The 26142-nt window shown below is 45.8% G+C and overlaps 1 protein-coding gene across 4 annotated transcripts; it reads right to left on the reverse strand.

Annotated features, from left to right (window-relative positions):
• Positions 1-280: 280 nt before the first annotated feature.
• Positions 281-25820, reverse strand: QRICH1 (glutamine rich 1). Of its 4 annotated transcripts, none has more exons than XM_072347137.1 (11): positions 25712-25820; positions 24944-25004; positions 21233-21562; positions 13294-14322; positions 10415-10592; positions 9640-9794; positions 8753-8867; positions 7356-7464; positions 6874-7025; positions 6136-6226; positions 281-5338 (listed from the first exon to the last, which is right to left on the reverse strand). In XM_072347137.1, exons 3-11 carry the CDS (start codon positions 21539-21541, stop codon positions 5146-5148), a joined length of 2331 nt encoding a protein of 776 aa, XP_072203238.1. In that variant the 5' UTR covers positions 21542-21562; positions 24944-25004; positions 25712-25820; the 3' UTR covers positions 281-5145. The 4 variants fall into 4 exon arrangements, with proteins under 4 accessions (XP_072203238.1, XP_072203239.1, XP_072203236.1 ...); XM_072347138.1 differs by having other exon boundaries at positions 25707-25727; XM_072347135.1 differs by lacking the exon at positions 24944-25004 and having other exon boundaries at positions 25707-25820.
• Between the last annotated feature and the right edge of the window lie 322 nt (positions 25821-26142).

Here is a 26142-nt window from a genome sequence, read left to right on the forward strand (position 1 = left end):
ATGGATGTGGCTCTGGGCAGCCTGAGCTGGAGGGGCAGCCAGCCCACGGCAGGGGTTGGAGCTCTGAGGGCTTAGAGATCCCTCCTGAGCCATTCTACCATTCTGATTGAAATGAAGGACGGTGCTAGCAAAGGTTTCTAAGCCTACCTGAGAGGCACACGCTGATCTCAGGTGCTACGCTGCAGCACAGGCACGGCCGTAAATAGGTCAAGTCAGCCTCTGTTCCAAGAGAAATACTCGGCAAAGATGAATGGTTCTCAAAGAGACTACAACAAGGGCTGCAGGGAAAAACATTTTATTTCCAAGCAGATTACAAAGAGCAGAGAATATAAGAGTAAAATTAAATTAAAAAAATAGTTGAGTGCATCTCTTTAAAATGATTTGTAGTGTGAGTTACTCACGGGGCAAAGCTACTGGAGAGTTCTGAAGGTCACTTTGCAGGATGCCAATCACATGTGCTGTTTAGATCAGGGTCAACATGGGAGGGACAGACAAGACGTATTTTGCATATAGGCTGCACACTCATTATCAAGCGAGGCTCTGGGCTGCAACTGGACCCTGCCTTTCTGAGACATCCTCTCCACCTCGTTCTCTCCTGCAGTTCCCTCTTGAGATCTAGACACAGTTTATTGCTGCTGTAAGTGGGTTCCATCTGCCTCCCCATCCTGGTGAGCTCAAACAAGAACAGAGAAGCAGGCAAACTCGTTGCCATGCACAAGGTTATTACAGGGAAAGCGGCCGCAGTGCTGAGAGCTGAGCTTCAGCCACACAGCAGAAGGGAACTGACGGGGAGGGGACTCAGCAGTCGCTGCACAGACTGGAAGCAGCGGGTCTGGGAAACTGCTGGAAGAAAACTGAAGATGCTTGTTAAGGTAGGAAGATGCTCAACTTAGCACTGCCAGCAGCTGAGGAGGGCTGTTTCCTATGCATTGGCACGAGTGAGACTGAACAGGCTGAAACAACTGGATAAGGTATGTTCCCTGTAGTACTTGAGAGGAGCAGCTCCAGCAAGAAGATGGGAAGAAGAGTCCCATATAGGGTGGAAGACAGTTTACATCCCTCTTTAACGGTGATTTAAGAGCCCAAACGCTAATTGCAAGTAAGTCACTATTAAAATCAGATGACAGTGCAGTTCGGTTAGACTGCGCAGAGTCCGTTAGCATCTAGCAGCACTCAGACCAGCAAGAAGATGAGCGACTGCAGTATCAGGAAGGCCTCCACTGCACGTATGCTCAGAGGGCCCATTTCTGCCACTTTTGAAGCTGTTCTTACCACTGTGCGGGAGGCCTAAAGATGGCCTAATTCATTCTAAGCACACCGAGGCAGTTAGTAGCCCTGATGCAGCTGAGAAAAGACTTCATTTCTGCCCTAAGAGCAACAGTGCGGAAGTGGATTCTTATTTAGGGATCAGAGTAAGTCTTTTTCATTGGCCCAAAGCAGGATCTACTTCAGATTTTGTCTGGTATCTGAAACCAAGGAAATCTCTGAAGCAGCCATCAGACAAGTGCCATTTTAGGCCACTCTTAGACTGTTCCTTTCGCTCACCACTTCAGGCAAAGGTAAAGAACCACTCTCTCGTCTGCTCTCTGCCGTTTCAGCCATTACTGCTTAAAGGAAATACTTGAACTTTTGAAAGTAAATGAAAATCTAATGCTGCCACAGACAAGTGTGAAAGAGAGGCTACAGTGTTCCTTAAGAAAGCAATGCTATTAGTGTCAAGAGGTAGGACAATACATGAGCCTAATGTCAGAGTGTGAGGTGCTTTACAATAGTCAGTCATACTCTGCCTTCTACAGTTCCTTTCATATCAGAGAGACAAGATGGGCGTAATTCAAAACCAACAATGCAGGGTCTTCTAGCTTGACTTCCTCAGCTTTAGTTATTTAAAGATTGATGCATTTTCAGCCTGCCTCAAACAAGGCATAGGGCACGGAGAGTTCTCATTTAATATATACACGCGTACAAGAGCTAGCAGTTTGGCACTCTTGGAGCTTAGGTGGAATGCCCTTTAAGCAGCAAACAAGCTGGTTATAGGAAAGTGTTAAAAAGCTATTTTACATGTTTGACTGGGAACACCTCCCAGAACTTGGATAGCAACCCCATGCCATAGCACTGTGCCACTCTGTGCACGCCTTCCTATGAGCCCCTAAAAGGGAGCAGATACTGTTCTTTACTATCAAAGAACATAGTATTTATATTCCAGAAATACTGTACCTTTTAAACTAGCTCCAGAGAGCCAGACTAGAAGCCAGGCCCAGAAAAATAATCCTTAAGTCACAGTATATCGATTGTCTCTGAAAATAGGGAATGAATGAACACAGTGGACATTCTGATGAGACGGTACACAACAGTACAGCAGTCCACTACTAAGTCAGCAAGTTCATCTCTTATATATGTCCAAACAACGAGAAAGTAATGGAAACACTTCAGTCTGTCAGGACACAACCAATCGCTAGCAGATCTCCACAGCTCAGCACAGGCCAAGTTCCTCCGCTCTTAAGCTGTAAAGTCCAAGGCCAAGAACTCTTCTCTTACCAAGACTTCAGACCATCGTGCTCGTAAGGGCACACACCATCTAGAGGGGAACACACCATCTAGAACTTTTTATTTTTAGGTAATGTGGAATTTTGTTTCTCCTGAAACTTCAGCTGAATTATCTGTTCAACCCTAACCTGAAATCACCCTGATACTCTTTTAAGTTATTCCAGCTTCTGGCAATTTATAGAGTAAGGTGACTCTCAAAGCCGCTTAATGAAGTGGCTTGCACACTTAGTACCTGGCAGATGACTTGAATACCCACTGCATTTCTGATGGAGACAGAGCAAGCAGCAGGCTCACATGAGTGCAGGCACGCTGGAGCTAGTTTCACATGCAGCATTGCAGAGCACACACCAGGACTCGAGCACAAGCGGTCAATCTGCAGTTTCATATCACTGTGTCTCTCTTCTGAAGATAGAGAAATCTGCTCTGTGCAAGCCTGTGCAGCATCCTGAACAACAACCACTCCCACCTGTTTGAAACAGTGGGAGCTGGACCCTCACCACATCCTTAAATACTTGAGTTAGGGCCAGTAGCTACGGTATGGTAAAGGGATTATAGAGTTGTGACAGCTGAAATGGCACTAGCAATCCTGACAGCTGCCTTACCAGGAGGCAGCTGCTGACTCCCAATGGCTGACTGTCACTGAAGGTATATGTTGTCAACATGACACACCATCTAGACACCATCTTCCCAACTCACCCACCGGGATGTGGACACCAACCCAATGTCATTTTCCCCTTGCATAACTCTGAGGTGGGAAACTAAGCTATAAGTCTATGTTAGAGTGCAGGTATCAGTAATAACAGTGAGTGGTTACCTCACCTCTCTGCACTTCCTTAAGCACAGAGTCCTATACAGGGAACAAACTAATCATACAACCAATTCGAGCACATCTGCTTCCTCATGAACACTGCCAACATGAAGCATCAGAGGCTTGAAGTCTTGCTAGGCCCACGCACCTCTAAAGGATCAAGAGCACAGAAGCAGACAACATTATTCCTATTCTCAATCTATGTGCAGATTTACACATCCAACAGAGACGGCAAATCTTCCTTCTCAATACAGATAAGTGTTGGCCAACAGAAGCTTCAAAAAAGTTGCTTGCCTGTAAACAAGTTCTTTTATTGTAATACATATATAAGTAGATATCTATCTATGTATCTTGGAACAGGGAAGGGACAGGAGATGGAAAAGCAGGGAAGACAAGTTCAAGAAACAGAGTCACCTCTCTGCATCCAAGAAGCTGATGGCACAAATCACAAGCCTGGCTAGAGTGATCTCCCATTTCAAGCACAGCTGGCTACCCACTGGCTTCAAAAGAGCAGACTATTTGTTAATAATATAGAATACAGCAGCTATTTAAGATGCAGGAAGGCAAGGCTACATGGTTGGGGTTTATGATCATGAATGATGCCAGAAGCTACACGGCTGTGTTAAACTCTGAAGAAGCTGTTACATGGCAGGAGTAAGCCACAAGCTGCTCCCAGAATGCCCTGGAAGGCCCTTTTCCCTCTGACACAGTTGGTATGGCGTGTTTGTAAAGGCAGGGAGAGGGGGATCTGCCTAGGAGTGAAGCCTCACAGGCCAGCCACAGAACATTTAGGACAGACTGACAGCCTGATCTGGTCTCACAGATCCATGTTCCTAGCCTGATACCAAGCTTCCATCAGCAGACAGCCAGGTCCTTTAATAGAATGTAATCCCCTTCTACCTTCCTAATTTGTCAGGGTGAAAGAAGTCCAGCAGACTCAAGCTGGAAAGCACAAACAGGGATGAAAACAACCAGTTTGCATACTGATCTTTGTTTAACGACCCCCCCACCCTCACAGCTCACTCTTCCCCAAATAAAGACACATTGTTCAATGGCATGTTGAAAAGACGTGCTCATCATTCTTAATAAACAACTAGAGTAAGAATACATAAGAGAAACAGGGTGGTATCTTTATATGATACACAAGTGTATGTTACAAGAATTCCATCAGGCACAGGAGCCTCAAGGTTTAAGGCCTCAGTATTAGGCCAAAAAAAGAAGAGTGTGGTAAAGTTTGTACTTTTAACATCTAAAAATGTCACTTAAAGGTCTGAATAGAAATCATTGTTTGTTTGTTTTCTTTGTATAAATGACAATTGTAGTTCACTCTCTCCTCTTCCTTCCAAGATAACAGCAAATTAACGTCCAAGCACAAGAAAAGAAGATGCCTGCCTCTCTTCCACTGGCTGAGCAGGTCCATCCATCATTCTGTGCCCTCTAGGCTGCACGTGCTCCAAGGAGACAGAGGCCCCAGTCATCCAGGCCAATCCTGTAGTTCATATTTTCTACATCATAAAAAAAATCAGAGTCAACCAGCAGCTTTCCACAGCTCCCAGCTTGCAGGGGATATGCAGCCTCCAATGATTCCAACAGTTTGGTGTGTTGGGTAGGATACACAATGGGTAGGTTTCCTTTAGATTCTTTTAAAGAGAAGAAGCCTAAAAGGGCTTCATAGCTACACCAATAAAAAACCAAAAACTTAGGCATCTCCTTTAGTGTAAAAGTCTGTACAATTCTTTGCTTGTCCCTCCCCCATCACCCCACCCCACCCCTTCTGAGCCAAGAAGAATGCCTTAGTGCATGGTGCTGGCATTAGCCACGGCAATAGCTTCCTGAATCTCTCGTATCACCAGGATCCGGGTGAGCATCTGCTCCATCTGCTCTCTGCTGATCGGCTGGATGGAATACCAGATAGGGCTGTTGGGGGCCACCACTGGCTCCGGAGTCAAGTAAAACGTGTCATTCCGGCCTTTCACACTCTGGGGGCTGCATGAGGAAGATCAGAAATAACCAGACTAACAGAATGTCCTGGGAGGGAGAGACCTCCCCTGTCCTCATCCCAGCCCTCACAAATCCTGACAGCAAACATCTGGCTGAGGAGACACGAAGGTACTTGTCCCTAAGAGTAACTCCATGCCTACAGGACAACGGTGGTCCCAAGTGTCTAAGCTGTGCCAAGGTTAAAAAGCCATGGCAGCAACTACAAGTAAGTACTTTTTATTTCCCACCGGCAAGTATAACAAATGCCTTAAAGAACAGAGTGAAGCAAAATTAGGATATTTTTCACATGCAGACTAGCTGCAGAGCAACCCATTAAGAGGAACACATACTTTAGTTATCAGAATCACAATAATTTAGAGGTGAGTCCTTTGACATTCCCTCCAATTTCCAGTCCTCATTTTTGTTCAGAAGCCAATGTGAATAGGACCCTAATCTCAAGCTGCAGATGCTTCCAGATCACTTGCTTGCAAGTCACAGGCAGAACAATGAGCTCATGCCAATGCAACAAACCTTCAGAGCAAGAATGAGATTAAAAGCAGCCAGTTCACAAATAACAGTTTGTCTCTTTAAGTACCACAAAAAGTTCCAAGTTAAGTTAGGTGACCATATAGGAAAAATCCCACCCTCTCATAATCAACACCCTTCCCCATCTACGTACATTTATGCAAATACAGAAACTGCCAGGAGTAAAATGCTGCCCTGAAAACTAGGCCAGCTACAAAATGCTGTTCAACCCAGTCAGTGAAGACAAGCAATGATAGGCATGGAATGGAGGCTCTCACCATTTGAAGAGGTAGAAGTCATACAGCTTTATCGGGCACCTCAGGGGGTTCTCTGGATTCTCAGTCTGCTCTGCATACATATCATCTGTAACTAGAAACCAACCCCCCAGAAGTCAGTCAGACACTCTGTATGAGAAGCACAACAAACTGAGCAGTGTCACAGAGTCTCTGAAGCAGTAGTTGGTAAGAGACATGGCTCTTCCAGGACAAAGCTGCCTGGTTCCAAGTACTCAAAGTATCACATGGAGAGCTTTCTTTATTCCAGGCATACTGAATAATACAACTTCCCCATAGCCATTTCTCCATTTCTATGTGTGCCCAAAGTGACAGAGATCTCACCACAGAGAATGCAGTGTCTGAGCCAAATTCCAGCTTCGTGCTTTTAAGGGGACAGACTACATTTAGGTAATAATTCTACACAGTTCACGTGCATTGAGCACTCTGAAAAAGAGAAGTCTTTCCAAAGAAGTTTCTTCCCATACACACTAACAGTTGCCCCCTTGCCCACAAAAACAGAACAGGTAAGTTATCCTCAGCTCCTGACTGCCTCAAGTAAGGTTTGCCTCCAAAACATACTTATTAAAAGGTACTACACTCTCTCAGAGGGAGCGCACATTTCTTTCTCTTAGGCTGATAATAATAATTGATAAAGCCTGGGGTTCTCACAGTCCCACCTGCAGATATCTCCATGTCTCTTCAAGCCCAGTAAGTGTTCCCAAAGAAAATTCTAGACACTACCTTTCTGGCCTGTCTGGTGTGCACCATGAGCCTTCAGATAGCGGATACTCGTGCTTTTATCCTTGGGATTGGAAGGGTTCTTCTTGGTCTGCCTCAATACCTTGGAGAAGGCCAGCTTCATGTGCTGGTCTACTGTCTTCAACAGGAAGTATCTGATCAGAAAAGAGAATGCGGGATATTCAGAGGATACAGCCTCTACAGCAACACAGTTATCTTCACCCATCATGAGCCAGTTGAAGCTCAAATCAACACCAAGTTAAAGACTATTCCAGCAAAGCATGCAACAGGCAGAAGTTTAGTTTCCCCTCTGCTAGCTCTTTACTTGTTGCACTGCATCTTCTTTGCCCGATGGGGCTGCAAGAGGGCTCTGTCTGCAACCATTCAAAATTCACAACAGTGCCTTAATCCAGTGCAGCAGTTTCCCAACAACCCTGACAGTGAAGTTTTTATGCTGCAAAAGTCTCACAGGCACAAGTACTTACTTTGTATTAAAAAACATCAGCGTAGTGAGTAAGGTGGAAGGGGAGTGAGCTCCCAGCTGCTTACACTCCCACAGCATCTCCTCTGTTACATGACTAGAGAGGACATAACCTGCAACAATCAAAAATCAGCATCATGCCAGGAGACAGTTACAGCAGGAACAGATAAGCAGCATTTTCTGGTCCGTAACGAAGATATTTATTCTCTAAGGGAAGGAGGACATCCTTAATGACGTCAAGATTAATCACCACAGAATTAACTTTTTTAATAGCAGATACAGTTAGGAAAACAATTGTATGTATACACATCAACCTCAAATTGCAGAGAACATACTCCTGCAATATGTCTAGATATTCTAGTCAGACAGAAATAAATACGTGCTTAAACAGCTTTTAATTAATGACCCAACTCCAATGCAGATGCTCCTAATCCAATAATATGTGAGAGCAGGCAGGCCAGTATAACAAATCAGCTCTTGGCCCTGTGCACAGCCTCAGTCAGTACACAGTGCCAAGTGATGTATTTGGACACATGAGTAATCCTTTGATTCTCAGATTTTTTTTTCCCTTTGTGTAGAAGAGGAAATACTATACTCCAAATACACAGATAAACAGAAAAAACAGACAGCTCTATAAACTCCAGGGCTTGTGGAATGACAAAGCACAGATCAAACAGCCAGAGTGAAAACAAAAGGATTCCTAAACTCACACTGCTATGTAGCCACCTAGCCTGTAACATCAGCTGCCTATCTGAACACAAGCAATAGCTTCTTCACTGACATCTAATCAGATCAAAGGCAGCAAAGTCATAAGGAAACAGATTTCTGCCCTCTAAAAACACAACGCTTACTTTAGATTTTGTACACAAAACCTGCCTTTTCTCAAAATGCCCTCTCAGCCCTATTGCCATCATCTTCTAAACACAGGGTGGAGATGAGCTGCTTTTGATTGGAGCAGCAGAGGCTCTGTGCTTTTATTGAAAAGGAAAAAAAAAAAAAACACACAAAAAAACCTGACACTTAGTGGGTTTTGATATGGAAAGACCATATCCACCTGACTATATGGCAACATCTCCCAAAGCAACAACATATGTTGCAGGCAAGATGTATCAGCACTTCAGATGAAGAAGCTCAGCTGGGATCAAGGATCTCCAAGTAAGCCAACCTCATAAAAGCACAGAGTCTCCACTATCTGCCTTCTGATGGGCAACAAGCGATAGGCAAGCGCTCCTTAATTGAGGCTACAGCCTATGGATGGAACATTCTTTTACCTGATCAGTACCATCTGTCTTAGAGACTTATTGATGCTGAAAGGTTTTCTATTCATACTACACACCTGCTGTAGCTTTCAATTAAACATTCCAAACTCCAGAAAATGTTAAAGTTCTTAAAAGTTTTTACCAAGGGGGGAAACACGAGGCTGTACATCCTTGAGAACCTCATGCAGCCACTCAGTGAAGCGAATATAGTAGAGATCCGAGAAGATGTCATCTACTCGCCCGTTTTCAAAGAGATACTGTAAAAGATTCATAACAGTCCAGTACAGTGGCAGCATGCTCCTCTCAAACAAGATTTTATCCTAAGAGCCCACACACCCAGTTACTCAATCACTTCACAGTGCTGAAGACTAATACATACTACCTAGGGAAGCGAGGACCCCTGCACTGAGAACAAGTAATGTAAGTTACTATCAGGGCAGTGCAAAGACAGGAAGGAGAGACAGCCAGCAAAGTTGGTTGGACTTCACCTCTTATTTTAGATGTGTTCATTGCAAGTTAATTCACACAACTGTCCTGTGGACTCCAGGCTCCTTCAGATAAGGAGGCAGATGCCAATTCTCCTATCAGTTTAGTTCTGTTCCTGCAGCTCTTCCAGGAAGCACACTAACATTACCAGTTTAGACTTCCCATGCCATAGAAAGCTAAATTTTTGCCAGTTAAAGCTTCAGCTAGATCAAGTCTTCATAGGTTTCTCACACATCGTCCCCCTGGCTCCTCCCTTCCCCAAAAGACAAACTTAAAAGGACTTCTTATTCTCATCACGACACTGAACTCATACTATCAATTCTTCATAAATTACTTCAGGAAAAAAAGAAACACACTACTGCTTATCAATTACATTTAATCACTGCATCTTTTTTATCTTATAATGAAGAAGCAAAGACTTCTTTCTTATGAAATCTTTGGGAAGCTTATTAGAAGCGAGTTTTGCTTTATAAAGGAGAATCCTCCCTATATATCTCAACAACACACACAGCTCTGCTGCACATAGAACTGTTCTTCCCCTACCTTCTGAATACACAGGAAGATATAATAGAGCACATCTGGATCATACGGTTCACCATCACCATTCCGTGCTTCTCGTGTCATTAAACATAGACCATAATTCAGCTCAGCCACAGCTGAAGATATGAGATCTTCCTGGAACCTCAGCAGCTGGCGTCCTGGAAAACAAAACAAAGCTGTATTATTTAAGCCATAAAACCATATTATTTCTGACCTTTCAGGAACAATTTCCCACATCTCCAGCTCTGCTGTCTATCTGGCAGTCCTAGTAGTACCACATTCTCCCAGTACAATAAAGAAAACCAAAATAAATCAAGACTCTAAGCTGTCAGATCTACCAAAAAGATAAGTGGGCAGGAATCCAAGAGGAAGACCGTGCCCTGCCAACTGCATGACGACAGCCTTCTTTTACCACGTACAATGAAATGCTGCCCTGCAGCAACAGGAAAACAGCAGCTCCATGACTGTTCTACCAGGCTGGCTGGCACACACAGCCATTTTGTTCGGCCATGCATTACAGCCATAAAATATCCTTTTCTGCAGCCACTAGACTAGTTGCCCTAGTCAGATCAACACAGACCTATAATGTTTCCCTTGGAATACATCCTGTGGCATGTGGACCATGCAATAATCAGTACTGCAATGTAAATACTTGTTTAAACTTAAAAATGATCACTGACAAAAAGGTGCTTTCCAAGAGGAACGGTAAACGGCTAATATTTCAAGTAGAGATTAGGCAATGACTGAAAGAAAAGAAAGCTCTTGTCACAACACATACTTCCAATAGGTGCTAGCCTATTTTGGGCTTCTTTTTCCAGCTCTGCATTCTTGGTCTGTGCCCAGCTTTTCCACACTTCAAGCCCTTCTTCTGGCTTCAGAGAGTTTGGAAGTAGAAGTTCAGGTGAAGTCTGCGGCTGCTGCTGCTGTTCTACTTCAGCAACCTGAACAGTTTGAGCCTATGAAAGAAAATATTTCAGTTGTATATACTTTTAAACACAACAGTTGCACAGAAAACAATTAACTGCAGTGCTACCTCTAGCCCCAGGACATCAGCCTTTTGCAACACCCTCTCCAGATTAGTCCAAGGCACGTAATCTTTGCTGTCTAATTTACTGCTCATGAAAGATCATTTGTCTCTCCAACTATTTCTTTTTTTTTATGGACATATCTAAAAGCCCTTCAACAAATCCATACTACTTGCTGATTGATGCATTCAAAAGTCCTGCAGGACATCACAGTAGACCCAGCAGCCACGAGCAGTTCTTGCAGCAGTGTCACAGAGAAGCTCATTCATGGACAAGAAACTTCATAGAGCTGAAATCCCCTCAAAAACAGACTTCTGGTCTCTTCTCCAACAGCAAAATGAACTACTGATTTTGCTCCAATGTATTTTTCTTGACTTTATTCAACCCGCCACGCTGAGCCACCACAAAAGACCACCATCTCACTACAGCAAGAGAGGCTCAACTGCTCTGGTACTATTAGAGTCCGTGATGAAAATGCTGTAGACATTAGTAATACCTGTAATTTAATGTAACCAAAACACCACCAAAAAATGCCACCACAACACCACAGTGAGACTGGAGATGCCTGTAAGAGCCTCAGACTGGAGCTTTCAGACTGCCTACCTCTGATTTGTTGTGCTTCTGTTGCTGCTTTGTTTGATTTTGCATCAGCTCACAACTGCTGTTTGCATATCAGCCCCTCCATCACCATAGCTGCAGTGGAAGCCTATCACTGAAAAGCCTCAGCTTTTATAGAGGCAGATGGCAACAAAGTTGAAGCTGTCAATCAAGCCTATGTTGTAAAGAAGACAGGAGCCTAAGGGTGAGAACTGACACTCCATCTCCATCAGAGCCAGGATTTTACCCCCACTCCCCTGCAGAGTACTGTCCCATCAGCCTCCAAACAACAGAGATGTCTGCCAGCTCCAGCAGGATGGGGGATCTGCTGCCCTGACCTATAGCTGTCTCATCTGGTGCAAAGGAGACACACTGGAGTCACTGGACTGGAAGCTGCTTTTTAAATGACTTCTTGCGTTTTTTCAAAACCAGAACAAAAGAGCTGTTCGTGGCTTGCCCCAGCTAAGCTGACACTGCCAGGGAATACCACAGAGTCTCACAGCTGTGAGACAGACAACACCCAAACGTGAGATGCTCACCTACAACAGCTTTATCATCCTTCCTAGAGGAAAAGCACACGCCTTCCAGGATTGCCTCCATGTTTAGGGGGTTATTCAGAACTCAGAACTCCACAGACTTTTAATCAGAATACTGTCTTGATACCCAAATACTGTGGACCGCTACATACAGGAATACACAGCACTGGTAGAAGCTTTACAAGAAATCATTAGAGAAATTATGGAGTTTACACTTTGGAAAGGATTCTATGAATGTATTCTCAAAAGACATTTGAAATAACCTCCCCCAAAACATGGTCAGCAGAAAGGCAAGAAGTTCAGTCAACTTATTTTGAGTAATTGAAAGGAATAAAGTTATCTCCAATGTACCAATACAGGGGGAAAAAATAAGATCCTGAAAGCTCTTTGAAATCAACAAAACAAACAAACAATAGACAACGGCAAAAGAAAACAACAGATGTATTTCATGACCTACGGGCTGTAGGTTGAAGTTCAGCTTTATAGAAGAGGGCACCCAGCAACTGGTGCTTCATCAAGACGTGCAGGGAACCCTTTTCATTGAAGATGTGCTGTAGCCTACCAAGGTTATGGCTCGATTCAGAAACACAGACATGAGAACCAAAAAGCAATCCTCCTTGTCCCACTGCTTACTGATGAAGTAGAAGGCATGTGTGTCTTTACAAAGCCAAAAGCGTTATTTAAAAACTGGAAGGAATCTGTGACAACACTGGTGCTAGCAGACACAGGTATTTCTGCTCTCATTCCATTCAGCAAGAACAGGCTGTGACACAGATCAATCTCTGCACCTTCTGATTAAAAAAACAAAACAAAAAACTACATTCATTTGCACATATAAGACAGGTCATTAATTGCCCTATTTAACTAAGTTCCAAAACCCAATTAAAAACCCTTTTAAAAAAGATCAGCAAATTTGGCTGCTATGTTTGTCAAGCATGACAAAGAGATAGTTACTTGCCATCAGTCATTATGGCCTTCTTGCACACCAGGTCTTTACTGGAAACAGGTCGGTTACAGATGGGTACACCTGATCCATGAAGTCCGCTCTGACAGCTAGTCAGATCTTGACATTTTAACTGGGCACTGGATCTGCTGGGAACTCCAAATGCCACATAACACAAAGTAACCACAACTAGGCCACTAGAACATTCATGCTTTGTTGCTGTGGTCCCCACCTTTCCTTTTAGACAGCTCAGGAACAGACTGCAGACCATGGAACACCTGCTACGGGGAAGCTACCAATATGCATTTGTTTATTCATTTCCGTTACAGAGATTAACAAAGAACTGTCTTTTGGGAAGTTTTGCACTCTATAATTATGTACCAGTATTTACATGTGGCAGCCCTACATCAGGAGACAAATGCTGTATGTCACGTCCAGACCAGAGGAAGAGAGACATCACTGCTTCCTTGATACAAGCTGTTTGCTCACATTCCCTCTCCCCAGAACATCTGCAAGTTGTTAATTGAGGACCAAGACCCAAGCAAGTTAAACTTACTGAGCAAGTGACTTGTAGTTGCTGCTGCTGCTGCCCCTGCTCTTGGGGTGTGGGCTGCTGCTGTTGCTGCTGCGGGTCCCATATGTGCACTGTCTGTGCTGTGTTCTGGTATGTCCCGGCCACAGCCTGCACTGCCACTGGAATGTGGATGTTGCCATTCATAAACTGCGCTGGAAAGAGTGAATTAGCAAGAGTCTGCACCACTTCCTCATGAGAGTTCTTCACTACTGAAGTACTTCCCACCATCTTATCCTTGTCATCTTCCAGCTTCACTGTGGTCAGTGTCGTTGGGGAGCCACTGACGTGGACAGCATTGTAGGCCTCCTGAGGGATGGCGATGTGGGTTATGTTTTGCTGCTGAAGGTCACCACGTGGCTGAGCAGAGTAAACAGGGATGGTCCAAGTCTCTCCAGTGGGGCTAGTAATGGTCCCAGTGGCACTGTACAGGTGGGCACTGTCCACTGTTAGCAAGTCTGGCCTTAGAGAGACATAACTTTGCTGCTGGCCCTGAGGAATGGCCAACACTGTGGCAACTGGCTGCCCTGAAATAGCATACGATACAGTAATAGGCATATCCACTTTGCGTTTCTTCACCGGCTGAAGGACGCTAGCGGTGCTGATCCTCCTCTCTCCCTCTCGCGGAGAGCCTTGTTGAGAAGGTGGAGGTGACAATGCCCCCACTGTCTGGATCTGGATCTGCTGACCACCAGTGATGGCCTGTCCTGCCACAAGCTGCGCCTGGATCTGCTGGTGTTGTATGTGCTCCTCCTGTATCTCCGCAGCCTGGATCTGCTGGGCAGTCTGCACATGCTGCACTTGCTGCACTTGGATTTGAGCTGCCTGCAGCTGAGATGGGCTGGGGCTCTGAAGACACTGACTTTGTATTGTCTGGGAGGCCTGCTGCTGCCCCTGGCCTTGGATCTGCACCTGGACCTGTATTGGCTGCTCAGAAGCTTGATGGACAGTGAGTTGTGGAGAGAGCTGCTGGGCGGAGACCTGCTGCGGTGACTGCTGGACCTGGACCTGAACCTGCAACGACATCAATTGGGTGGTTAGCAACAATGAGCAGCAGCAACCTGCAGCAGGGCCACTGGCAGAGACAGCACATCTCTGGAGGTCTTGCTATGCCCCAGGTCTTTTACATTCAGCTTTAATATATGGACCTAAAAATTACTACTAAAGATCTCAGGAAAATTAAACCAGATGAGCTACTCCAGAAGTGCCCAGCTGACAGGAGCAGGGCAGGTGCTGTGCTTACATGGTATTGCATGAACAGACAGAACAACACGTGAGCTGCACCTCCATCCTCAAAGTGCTGCTGGCTCAAGCCAACAGACTGCAGGCCTGGAGGCTGAAAGTCTTCAGAGCTGTTTCCATTGCAAAGTGCTATTTCAGCACAGGCCTTGCTATAGCATTTTAAACGTCAGAAGTATTTATTTGACAAGGATAATTTAAACCAGTTAACTTTTTATTATTTACTTATTCCATTTAGTTGCATTTATTACCCAAGCCATTCAGCTGTATTTTCTGTCTCGGGCATTTCACTCAATGCTGAATACTATGGATAAAATACTTTACTACTTGAACTGAAAGGAATTGTTTGAACTCTAAGGGAAATAAATAAATCCTCCTACGCCCAACCCAGATGATGTCCTCACTCCCAGGTCACTGAGAGGTCTGCTCTCCTCTCCAAAGGCTTACCCATTGCACTCCCCAAACAATTTGCTGCATTTGACCAGTTCTCAGAAGTAACATCCCAGCCTTCCACGATCACCAGCTTCTCCAGGCTTCCTTAAAGCTTAATCTTAAGGGGGGCATTCAGCTTTTCCTTGCAAATACAAGAGCTTTTTTAGTGACACCTGCAAGGGCCATGTGATGGCTGAGGTCAACCCTGATTTATTTAGCCATAAAACTGTGTCTCCCTGCTCACATTCCCTCAGCCTCTTCCATCTCACTTATCAAAGATTGACAAGTAAATATAACATCAGAACAAACTCTACACTCACGTTTATGCTGCACAGTTATGCAAAATCTTAACCCCACTTCCTACAGTCACTACTAAAAAGTCTTAAAAAGAACAAACCACTAAGGACTCATTTGCAGCCAATTAAGAATAGCTAAGTAGCAAGTGGGGTAGCAAAACGCACCACTTGCAAACCAATTGTGTAAGTCACCTCCTGTTAGCAACTCATTCTGTTCCTGGTAATAACAGTGAATTTTAGAGGTTCCTGCTGACAGCTGTATGCAGTATACTGCAATCCAAATGATGTGGACTTTATATAATTTCCTGCAAGGTAACAAGACACATACAACCTTGCACCAGCATGGCAGCTTAAAAAGCTGCATCAGCAAGGGATTTGCTCAGGAGTTAATTGAAAAAGATGAAGTCACCTACGGGACAGCTCTTCAGTTCCATCTGATACTCAGACCACACTGCCCCACACTACGAGCAGTGCCCAGCAAACAGGCCCAAGCACAGGATGGTCAAGATGGGTCAATCTAAAATGCATTATCACACAGTAGATTTTTCAGTTTAAATGTGAGAAACGCATTTTAGAATCATGTCAGAAAGAGGTAAAGGTGTCATTCATCCCATACTTCTGCAGCGCACCTTAAGAATATGCACGTTGATTGAGAATACCTCAGAAGTACCCCCACCTTCACTATATATGCAATTTTACATTCATGAATGAAATCGGTATTTCTGTCACTAGCAGAAAACTTGATAGCCTGCTCCTGCAAGGAGACAATTTCATAGTGTTAAGTGCAGTTAGTCAGGCCGTGAATTGGGTTTAAGCAAGAGGCACAGCCTAAGAACAGACCAGTACTTTCTTCTCTCTGCTTTTACAGAGCCCACATCTCTAAAAGCCATGGGCAGCTTCCATCACTTTCAGCAGGTGAGTATCATGACCTGCAGTCACACAATGCTCTGCAAGAACTAAATCCTAGCCTCTACACCTGCGATGCCTAGCTACTGTTCTAGAGGACACAACGGGTTTTTTATTCTCTTAAATATCCAGAGAATGAGCCCAGACCCAAAAACACTGTGAAAGTCAGACTCCAGAACCGCTGCACATTCTTCATACTGTAAACTGTTGACATCACATTTCCAAGTAGAGGTTGCTCCTATTTAAAGGAATATTGAAGCTCTCCCTACTACATATTACACATCCCTTGTGAATTACATAGCTATTTTTATCAACCATATTTTGCAGCAACTCCCTCTCCATTTCCAAGTAGCTTGCACCCAGGAGCGCTACGAGCCTACACTTCAGATTTAAAGACTTAACTCATTTGAGACAACAGGCCAAAGAATTAAACAGCATCAGAGGCTGACATTAAAATATCCTTTACAGAAAGAAATGTTTTAAATTTGCAGGCAAAGACCAACAGAGACAGCAACGTTCAGCACCAAGGTGAAGGAAAACCATTATGCTGGGAATGCCTGGATTATACTGGTGCAATAGAATAACACATCAAGTCACCAACACTGGAAGACTGCTTACTGTCAGAAGTTTGGACGTAAATAATACAATAATCACTTCCCAGCAGGCTGCAGTTAAAGACAAATGCATTTTTACAATAAAATAGCTAGAAGTTGGGCCAAATACTTGCAGACTAGAGAGTCAAAAGCATTAGATGCCTGCCCTGTCTTGTAATAGCAGGGTAGAACCAAGCTTCATTCTCTTAAAGGGGGAACCTTGTGCCATTTTAAGGAAAAATAAGAAAGGAACACACATTTTATCTAGAACTGAGCACATACAAAGAGAAGATCAGTAGCCATTCAGTAACACTGAGACAAAACTAGACAATAGCTTACACTTTAGTTTCATCAGAAGGCAATCCCAAAAGTTAGGCTCAAAACCCAGAACAGGTAAGAGGGGACAAGCGGCAAACTCGCTGCAGAAGTATATTCCAAAAGCCAGCAGGAGCAATGCAGTGAACTTCCACAACTGAGCAAACCAATGGAAGTAAACCACCTGGTCAAAAATGTTGATGAGCTGAATTGCAATTTCCTGACTATTCTCAGCCCCATTTAAAGGTTAAAATGCACTTCCCTCAAAACCAGTGACTCCAGCACTTAGAGCTAGCTTGAATAAAGGGTTCCTTCTTACATTAGGTGAGAAGGTACCAACAGCATACAGATAAGTACAAAATAGGTGAAAAGACTGATCACTGAAGTAGCAGGAAATGGTGAACTTGTTATTCAACCGCCTTACAGGAAGTCCTGTACTACCTATCAAAGTAAATAAGGTCTACAGGGAAAACACAAGTCGACTGTTCTGAACAATTACCAGACACTCACTCCAGGTTTTTTCCTCTGCTCATTCATCAACATCAGTGAGACAATGCCATAGACCACAAAGGTATTTTGCATGTTTCAACAGTTACCATATCAGGATTATGTTGTCAAGCTCCACTCTGAGGCAGGATTTAGACCTAAGTCAGAACACATGAAGCAAGGACAACAAACAGCTTCCCTCTCCTGAAGAGGAGCCTATTTCCATACACAAGAACAAGAAGGAGCTATCTTTAAAACACCACTCTGTATTACAACCATTCTTTGAAGCAGCACAATCCACCCTAGTAAATGTTAATTAATGCTAGCTGCTACACTAATACCTCTTATTAGAATGCTTTTCAAAGATAAGCAAACAGGAGCCCTACCTTGTGTTAGAAAAGCAGGCTGAACCCCAAACCAAGACAGGGACAAGGGGACAGCCATTCCCACCAGAAATGAAGGAAAGGTGAATTCTCTGCAGAGCCAAGGATAAGATTTTCTTCTGAGATACTGAAGCACACCTTTTCCTGCTTTACGTCACAGACAATGCCTATACTGGTCTGAAATCATGGAACAGACTGGAAGAAGGCTAAAGCAATAAGAAAGAGCACATAAGGAACTGGGGAGTTAGAAGGGCTCATGCCTTCACAGTTTACACAGTCATTTAACCATTCCCTATCTAGTCAGGCAACCTAGCTCACCTGTACCATCTTCACCTCATCCCCAGCACAAGGAGCTCCTACAACCTTGACATCAGACTGTCCTAAGACAGGTTAGAACAAATGAACTTCCCTACATGCACTGAATTCACCCTGCACAGACAATAACTCTTCACTGATATCCTTCCAGCTACATCCTGCAGGTAAATATGAGAAGTGAAAGGAGGAAGGGGTTCACTACTGCACCAATACTGTGTTCTCTGAGGAAGTCAGTGTTAACATTTCTTCTTGCTGGTGTCACCAGTTCTGCAGCTTCAATGGCCAAAACCAGCTAGCAGAATCTCAGAGGCTAAGCTGATAAAACTCTTACTCGACTGCAACAAAACACAGCCTTTCCCACCCAGCCCAACACTGCACAGGGCCTGACAACTTGACATGCTAAACCATTTATTAAGGCATAACATCACTGTGATACTGAGCATGAAAGGAGTTCCAGGACACTTGCACTGTAGCACCAACTGCTATATAACTTAACAGAACAGTTCCATCTACTTTGAAATAAATGTTAGGCAATAGTTTGTTGAATCTTTTAGGCAAGAAAACCCCAAGGTGGCAACTTCTTCAAAACATTTTGCCAGGACAAATAAAAACAGCAGCAGTCATGCACTGTCTTTGTCTTCAGCGATGAAGACAGAGGATGAAACCTGAGCACTGTCTATCTTTATGATCATAGGGCTGTCATCAGCCCTTGCAGCCATGAGGTCATCTGACCTGTGATATTATTAGTCACCTTCAGCAACACCACCACGCTGCCAGATAGAAGCGCGGTCATTCAGAGGGTCTTCACTGATTTGCAATTGGATTAGCAAGAATTAAAAGGATTATCAAGTCCAGAACCGGGATTATTTAAGTTTGATTAAGATCTCAGAAGATGACCAAAGATTATCATAAAACAACAGCAAAGTGAGACAGCAGAATCAGAACACACTGCTCTGGTAGAACACTGTCACCCCCAGAGCCCCAGCACAACATGTGGTTTTGCTCACACAAAGCCACCAGGCTTTGCCACTGCTGCCACAGAAATAGTCATGAAACACATGCATGCTACATCGTAGGTTTAACCTTAACTGAATCTTGACAAGAAATCTTGAAAACACTTCAGAACTTGCACAGATGAGTAAAGACATTCCTCCACCCAACTTCTGAGAAAAAAAAAATAGGGCTAATTCAAAGATAATTCTGAACCAGATGCTCAAATATGGACAAATCCAGTGGCCCTGCTGATGAAAGCTGCAACCGCATCAGGTACAAGATGTACCACCAGACTGTGCTGGAAGGTGGTAACAGGACAAAGAGAGCCTCACAGAAGGCAAGACAAACACTACTGTTTGTACTGACAGATGTGAAAGCAGGTATACTAAAGCAGAGTTGCATCAAAACGAAAGGAGAAAAGTACACAATGTATTTTAGAAAAGCTTTTTGAGAGTTTGACTTTTGTTAAGATTTTTTTTCCATTCTCCATAAGGCGCAGGCCATTTAGTTTACAAAATAGGAACATAACTCTGGCAGCAACTCTATGGTTATTTTCAAGAAGGTCAGGAGTGCATGATATTTGACCTCCCTCCCTATCTCTGTTGCTAGGAGGCTTGCAAGGGTCAAGCCTGAACTTTGAGGAGTTCCAGAAGGAGGCAGCAGTAAGAAACACATGCATTCATACATATTCCTTGTCGGCTTTAAGACTGGTATGAGGCCTTTAACATCTTCAAGGCTGAGGCACAGAAAAAGCCCTAATCCTTCTAAGAATTCTTCTGCTGAACTGAAAAATGAAACTTCTCCCCCAAAACGTGCTAGCTGGCAGAACCAAAGCCACCCCTGACCACTTCTAATAGACTCATGCAGAGATCTAAGGCATCTATCTGTGAGACTAGAGGCTTTTATTCTTCAAAAGCCTTGTGTCACAAGTTACTGTAGGGCAACGGGTTACAGAAGTCCTAGCTGAGCATTCAGTTACTCAATAGAAAGAGTAATTGGAGACAAGTTACCCAATGAAAGAGGAAAGTTTGTCTTTACTGTAGGATAAGAGCGCACAAGTGAGATGTTAGCACAGGTCTGTACCACAGCAATGATACCCTCATTTGTTGCAAAAGAAGAAAGCTCACAACCTTAGATGCAGGCTACACAAGTCAGAAAGCTTCCCATCAAAATCACAGCCAGAGTACAGCCATTTGGAGATGCACCTTAAGAGAACGTTGGTTACACCCCGCCACCTATGAGCTCTCTAAGAAGTGTTTGAGGATCATGGCAGCTGGTCCTCAAAGTTACATATTTTTCTTGATGCCTGATTTCTCATTTAATACTTAATACAAATTATTTTAATACCTGTTAAAAGAGCTGCAGAAGATTCCTACAACTGTGCAAAGGAGCCAACTTCCTTGGCACGTAAGCTACTTTTGGAACACCTTTCCCAAAAAGCATCTTCCTATGGTTCACAACTTATGTCACCTTCTTTGCATTTCTCTCTAGCTTTAAAAGCCAGCTCAAGAACTACAGCTTCCAGGACGTTCAAGTAAAGTTACTGGAAGAGTACTGATTTCATTAAAAAAATAAAAGCAACAAGAGTTAGATCCCACAGCCACTCTAAACAACAAGAAAAAGCAAGACCAGCAGAGGAGGAAGGGTATTTATAGCTGCTTCACAGAGTGCAAGGCTTCAGGGAGCTGTGTACATGCCAAAACTGTCAACCATTTCTCAAATAGGTTACACCACTACATTGCTATGTATGTTACTCCTCCTACAGCAGGGCTCAATGGAGGCACAGCAAGACAAATTTACTACCAAATTCCTTAAACAAGAGGGAAACACTTTTCTGTATGAAGCTGATTGGTCTTGCTTCTTAAGCGCCTGCCTCTGGTTTCAGGTTAGCCAGTAGCTGGCTCTGAACGCTATTCTGCATGTTAACAAGTCATATATACCTCCAAAGATGATTTAAGATGCTTACCTGGACTTGCTGGGGTTGCTGAACCTGTATCTGCTGCTCTTGCTGAGTTTGCTGCTGGACACTGGTTGTCACAGGGCAAGCGAGTTCAAGCAAAGACCCGGCCACCTCTGTGCTGTCCGTGTAAATGCAGTTGCCGCCCTGCTGGTACACCATCGTGGTGGTGGCCGTCTGCTGAAACTCCTGCAGAGCTTCCGGCCCCTTGGAAGCCAGGGAGTCCAGGAACTCCTTCATCCTGTGCTGGGGGATCGTTCGCGCCTTCACGCGGATGTATTCTTCAAAGGAAATGGTGTTCTCCAGAGAATTATTCATATTGCAAGGTCCTGAGGGTTCCTTAAGGAAAGAGAAAGTGAAAACTCTTAACTACAGCGCTCCTCTGGTGCAAGGATATCCCCAACTCCGGTGACTAACTTCTGATACTGAGCACCACATGAAATCCAGCAAACATGTAGGGCCAGATGCCCTGAGACAGATGCTTTAGCTTTGTAAGGCACCTTGCAGTGCTACAAATTAACCCTCAGCAGTTCAGGGAAGTCAGAATGCCACCGGGTACAACCATGACACCTATTTCAAAGAGCTCGCTGCCATGTCACACCTTCCAGAATTATACTTCACCCAGAGCAGGCGAGTCTCATCACAGAATAAATCAAATCACAGATCTCATTCGTTTGCAGCATGCAACGCTAGCGAGAGAAGCTCAGAAATCAATACGTGTGGCCCTGCTTCACAGCCATGGAGGTGGGAGAACCGGGTAGGGTGTTCTGTCAGGCCATGCAGCTCTACTCTCAACAGCTAATAGGAAGTGGAACAGAAGAGCAGCAGGCACAGCATTCATCCCTCTGCTATTAAAACTAGTAGAGCCCTATCGATCTGAGCACAGCAAGCGAAAGGAGAGCACTGGAATCAAGAGATTCCTCAAACAGAACTACGCACATGGAGAAGCAGAGCACTAGAAATTAAGCAGCCAACAGCAGCATCGGTTCCCGTTACCTTTTTAATATCAGAAAAGGTTAACAAGAAACATTTAAAGACAACAGAGAGACAGCAGCAGTCAGATGATTTGGGAGAGTGAGTGCAAGGAAAAAAAAAAAAGATGACTACACCTGAGAACATTAGAAAGCTCCAGGGTACACACTGGCAGCGTTCTTCTCTTATTGACTTAACTTGTTTAAACCCACAAATTGTTTCTGCAGTGAGCATACTGCTTGTTTCTAAGGTACTCGTTAGTCCCCATACAGGGTAAATAGATCTGAGCTCTAACACCACCAGCTGCTGAGATGGCTGTGAAAAGACATGAAACAGCACAGCATTCAGACTAGAAAAGGAGATGCGGGAGAAAAAGGGACAACATCACTATATGCACATATTGACTGCAGTCCTTCACAGAAGAAGCATGAAAAGCAGAACCCTTAGCAACAGTTCACAGAGATTTAACCAAGCAGAACCAGGACAGAGGATTTTGATTGAACAGAAGAATGCAACAACCGTGTGAAGACGGGAGCAAGTCCAAGGCTGTCAGTGGCGTAACCGCACTGCCAAGTCCAAGCCCAGTTCCCACCAATACCAGCAAGCACTACAGTGATCTCTAACCACTCTCCACTGTTACGTGACAGCAGTCCAAACACACAGAGCTTTTGTTTACATGGAGGAGGTTCACAGATAGCATGTTTGACCAGGCCCGCGTGAGCAAGAATGAACACCACAGGTAAGGGAGCACGAGGCAACTTGCTGGAATTACTACTTAAAACACGTACCAGTCTTCAGTGATACAAAGCAGATGATAACAGTGCCCACTTGCTAAATACAGCAACTCTGTAGAAATTAGCAAATAGAGCCCAGAGCTGGACAGAGAGACAGTTCTCCTACCTGTCAGTCATTCTGCTCTGACAAGTTCTCAGGCCTGTGTGACAGAACCAATAAAGCTGCTCACTCAGTTGCTGACTCAGCAAGGCTTCCTCCAGAAGCCACCCAAGGAACAGCTAAGCACATCTAAGCTCAATGCTCAGCTTTTCCCACTAAAGTGGCTCAGCTGATGCTTTGCATCCTTTTTTCCCCTCATCAACCTTGTTCCAGGTGACATCAACCAGAGATTAAAGTTACTAATGCACCTTCAGGGACTCAGACGGGACCTACACCCAGCACACAAACTCATCTTGCACCTAACTGTAAGAAGCTCTGACAGATGCTCTCAAGCAAGTAAGCACATTTTGAGTTATTAACTTATCTCAATTTTCTACTTAGAACTTGCACATTTTCTTCTTAAGTACCACAGCTTTTAGAACAGCACAACCACAGTGCACAGCCACCTGCAGGTGCATTAGCAGACACAGCCTGCAGAGGGGAGACTTCTAGGGAAGAAGCCTCAAGGATGCCATGCCAGGAGTCCAGCAGCAAACACTAACAGCTGTTCTTTGACTTTAGTGCTGCTGACGTGAAAGCCAGCTGCTGCAGAGCTGGGAGGGTTCACCTCCTTGTAAAGTCCTGCCTTCCTCTTTACTGCTGCACTGGCACTTATTCTGCTGAAAGGGCTGAAGGAATCAATTGCGTCTTAGGAAAGTATTCACTTTCTGTTAATCTTGTCAAGGAACATCAGTAGTTATCCATTGCCCCAAACAGTTATGTCATGGAACTACACCCCATTAAGGCTCATACATTGCTTTTGGAACTCCCACCCTTCTCCCAGGAGCTGCTCATACACACATCATGCTCCTCCACAGCAGAGATCAGAAGCTGCCAGAAACCCAGATACAGAAGCAACAGGCTCAAAGATCAGCAAGAGGTCCACCACCAAACCACCACCTACCTCTTCTGACCACCAGGAAGCAGAACAAATAGCATGAATTTCTTACATACAAATTCTTCACCTGCTCCATCCTAATCAGCACCACAGTCAGCCTACCATTCTGGTCTTGTGAATCTTCCCCTGCCACAAGCTGTCACAAGGAAGCTCTCACCTAGCACAGAAAAACCTTTGTTGTTATTGGCATGAAATTACTACACCAAGAGTCACTAATACATAAAGCACCAAAATGCTTCTGTAAGCCACTGCAACATGTGAAATCCCAAGCATGGAGCAGAACCCCACCGTGCCACGTGGTACTGAAAGCATCATTCCTGCTCCCAAACAGCAACAGGACCTTCCTTTCAACTCCAGCCAACAGAAAGGCACCAGAGGTAACAGAGCAGCCCGGGCTCTCTCAGAATCATTCTCATCTACCCAAAGGCTGCTTGGGGACATGTTTAACAAAGCACTGAATGGCTCAGGCTGTGCTTCACAGCCACACGCAGCAGCACAGGTACCAGGGTTAGGGAAGATTCAGGAAAGTAATGCTGTAACCACAGAAACCACAGTTGTTACAACTAAACTCACCCACGTTTCTGAAGAAAACCTTTGAATACATTCAACAGGCCAAGGTTCTGCAGCTGCCACTTTCATCAGGATACGTTCCCGTGAACCATACGACACGCATTAGAAACAGCAAATTCTCACATAGGCCTCAGCAGCACACTTTTAAGCCCAAAGAGCACCCGGGCAGAACACTTCCTTTGCTAAGTGGATGTAAGCCCTCCCTGCTCAGTACAACCCCATCTTCCAGGCAAGAAGGGCACAAAGCCCTCTGACGATGGCGAGCACACACAGTTAGTTTGTAAACTCAGCCCGAGGTTACTGAGAACACACACACAACTCGCAGCATGTGGACGATCCAGACTCACCAGTCACCATGGTGCATGTATTTCTGCTGCTCTTGTCCTGAGCTCTTAGACTTGTAACGTTCTGGAGAAGACAGAACAAAGAAGCCCTTTCCATCCCCGGTTTCTTTTTCTTTATTAAGAACCATTTTACGCCCAATGGGCTTTGACACTTAATACGATCGGGAAGAGATCACCGGGCTCTGGAGAAAGGCAGCGACGGGACCCCTCCCTCCGCACCTGTCACGGCACCGGGCTGGGGAAGGCAGAGCTGAGAACAAGGCAGCAGCACAAGGCGGCGGCAGCGCTGACAGAGCCCGGAGCTCCCCCGGCACAAACCGCCCCGTCACCGCACCCAGCCCCACCGCCGGCCCGGCCTCCACACGCAGCGGGGCGCCGGGCCCCTCCTTTGTTCCCCGCGGGTCCCGGGCAGCCCCCACCGCCGCCCCGCCGCAGGAGCCATGTTTGGGCTCCGAGGGAAGGCGGAGGCCGCAGCCTTCCGGTGCGCGCTGCCGCCGTCCGGGCGAGGCGGAGGGAAGGGGGGGCGCGGAGGGGGGCGCGCCCCGCGCGGGAACGCCGAAGTCGCGCGCGCTCCCGCCGGGCGGGGCCGCCCCTCCCTTCCCCCTCCCCGCCGGGCCCGCGCCGCCCCCGGAACCGCCGCCGCCGCCACCCCCCCTGCGCACGACGGTAGGCCCCGCCCGGCCCCGCCGTCCCCCCGCCTCGCGTCGTCCCCCCCGCCCTCCCCGGCCCGGCGGCCCCGCTGCGCGGCACCGCGGCCCGGCCGCACCTCACCCCGGCCCCGCTGCCACCGCAGACTCGCGCCGCCGCCGCCTCGGCCCCGAGTCTTTTCCCCTCACAGCTCCCTGGGCGCCATCTTACATTCAACCCCCCGCAGCCAATCAGCGCGCTACCTCGGCCTCGCGAGAGCGCGGCCCCCAACTCCCGCGAGAGCTCGGCGCTTGGGCCCGCCCCTCGCCTTAAAGGGGCCGCGCTCTCGCGGTGGGGGCGGCCGACGGGGGGCGCGCTGCGCGGCGGGAGGGGCGATCTGAGAGCCGGGACACGCGTGGGGCGCGGCGGGGACGGACGGAGCTCCGCGGGGTGGGACGTTGCGGGGCTGGGAACGCGGCGCCTGGTGTCTGTCCGGGGCAGAACGCGGGGCTGCGGGCCGACCCACGGGGCTGCAGGCAGGCCCCGACCCACGGGGTGCCCACGGGAGGGCGCCG

The sequence above is a fragment of the Excalfactoria chinensis genome, chromosome 12 (genome assembly GCF_039878825.1).
Source record: "Excalfactoria chinensis isolate bCotChi1 chromosome 12, bCotChi1.hap2, whole genome shotgun sequence".
Taxonomy (NCBI): domain Eukaryota; kingdom Metazoa; phylum Chordata; class Aves; order Galliformes; family Phasianidae; genus Excalfactoria; species Excalfactoria chinensis.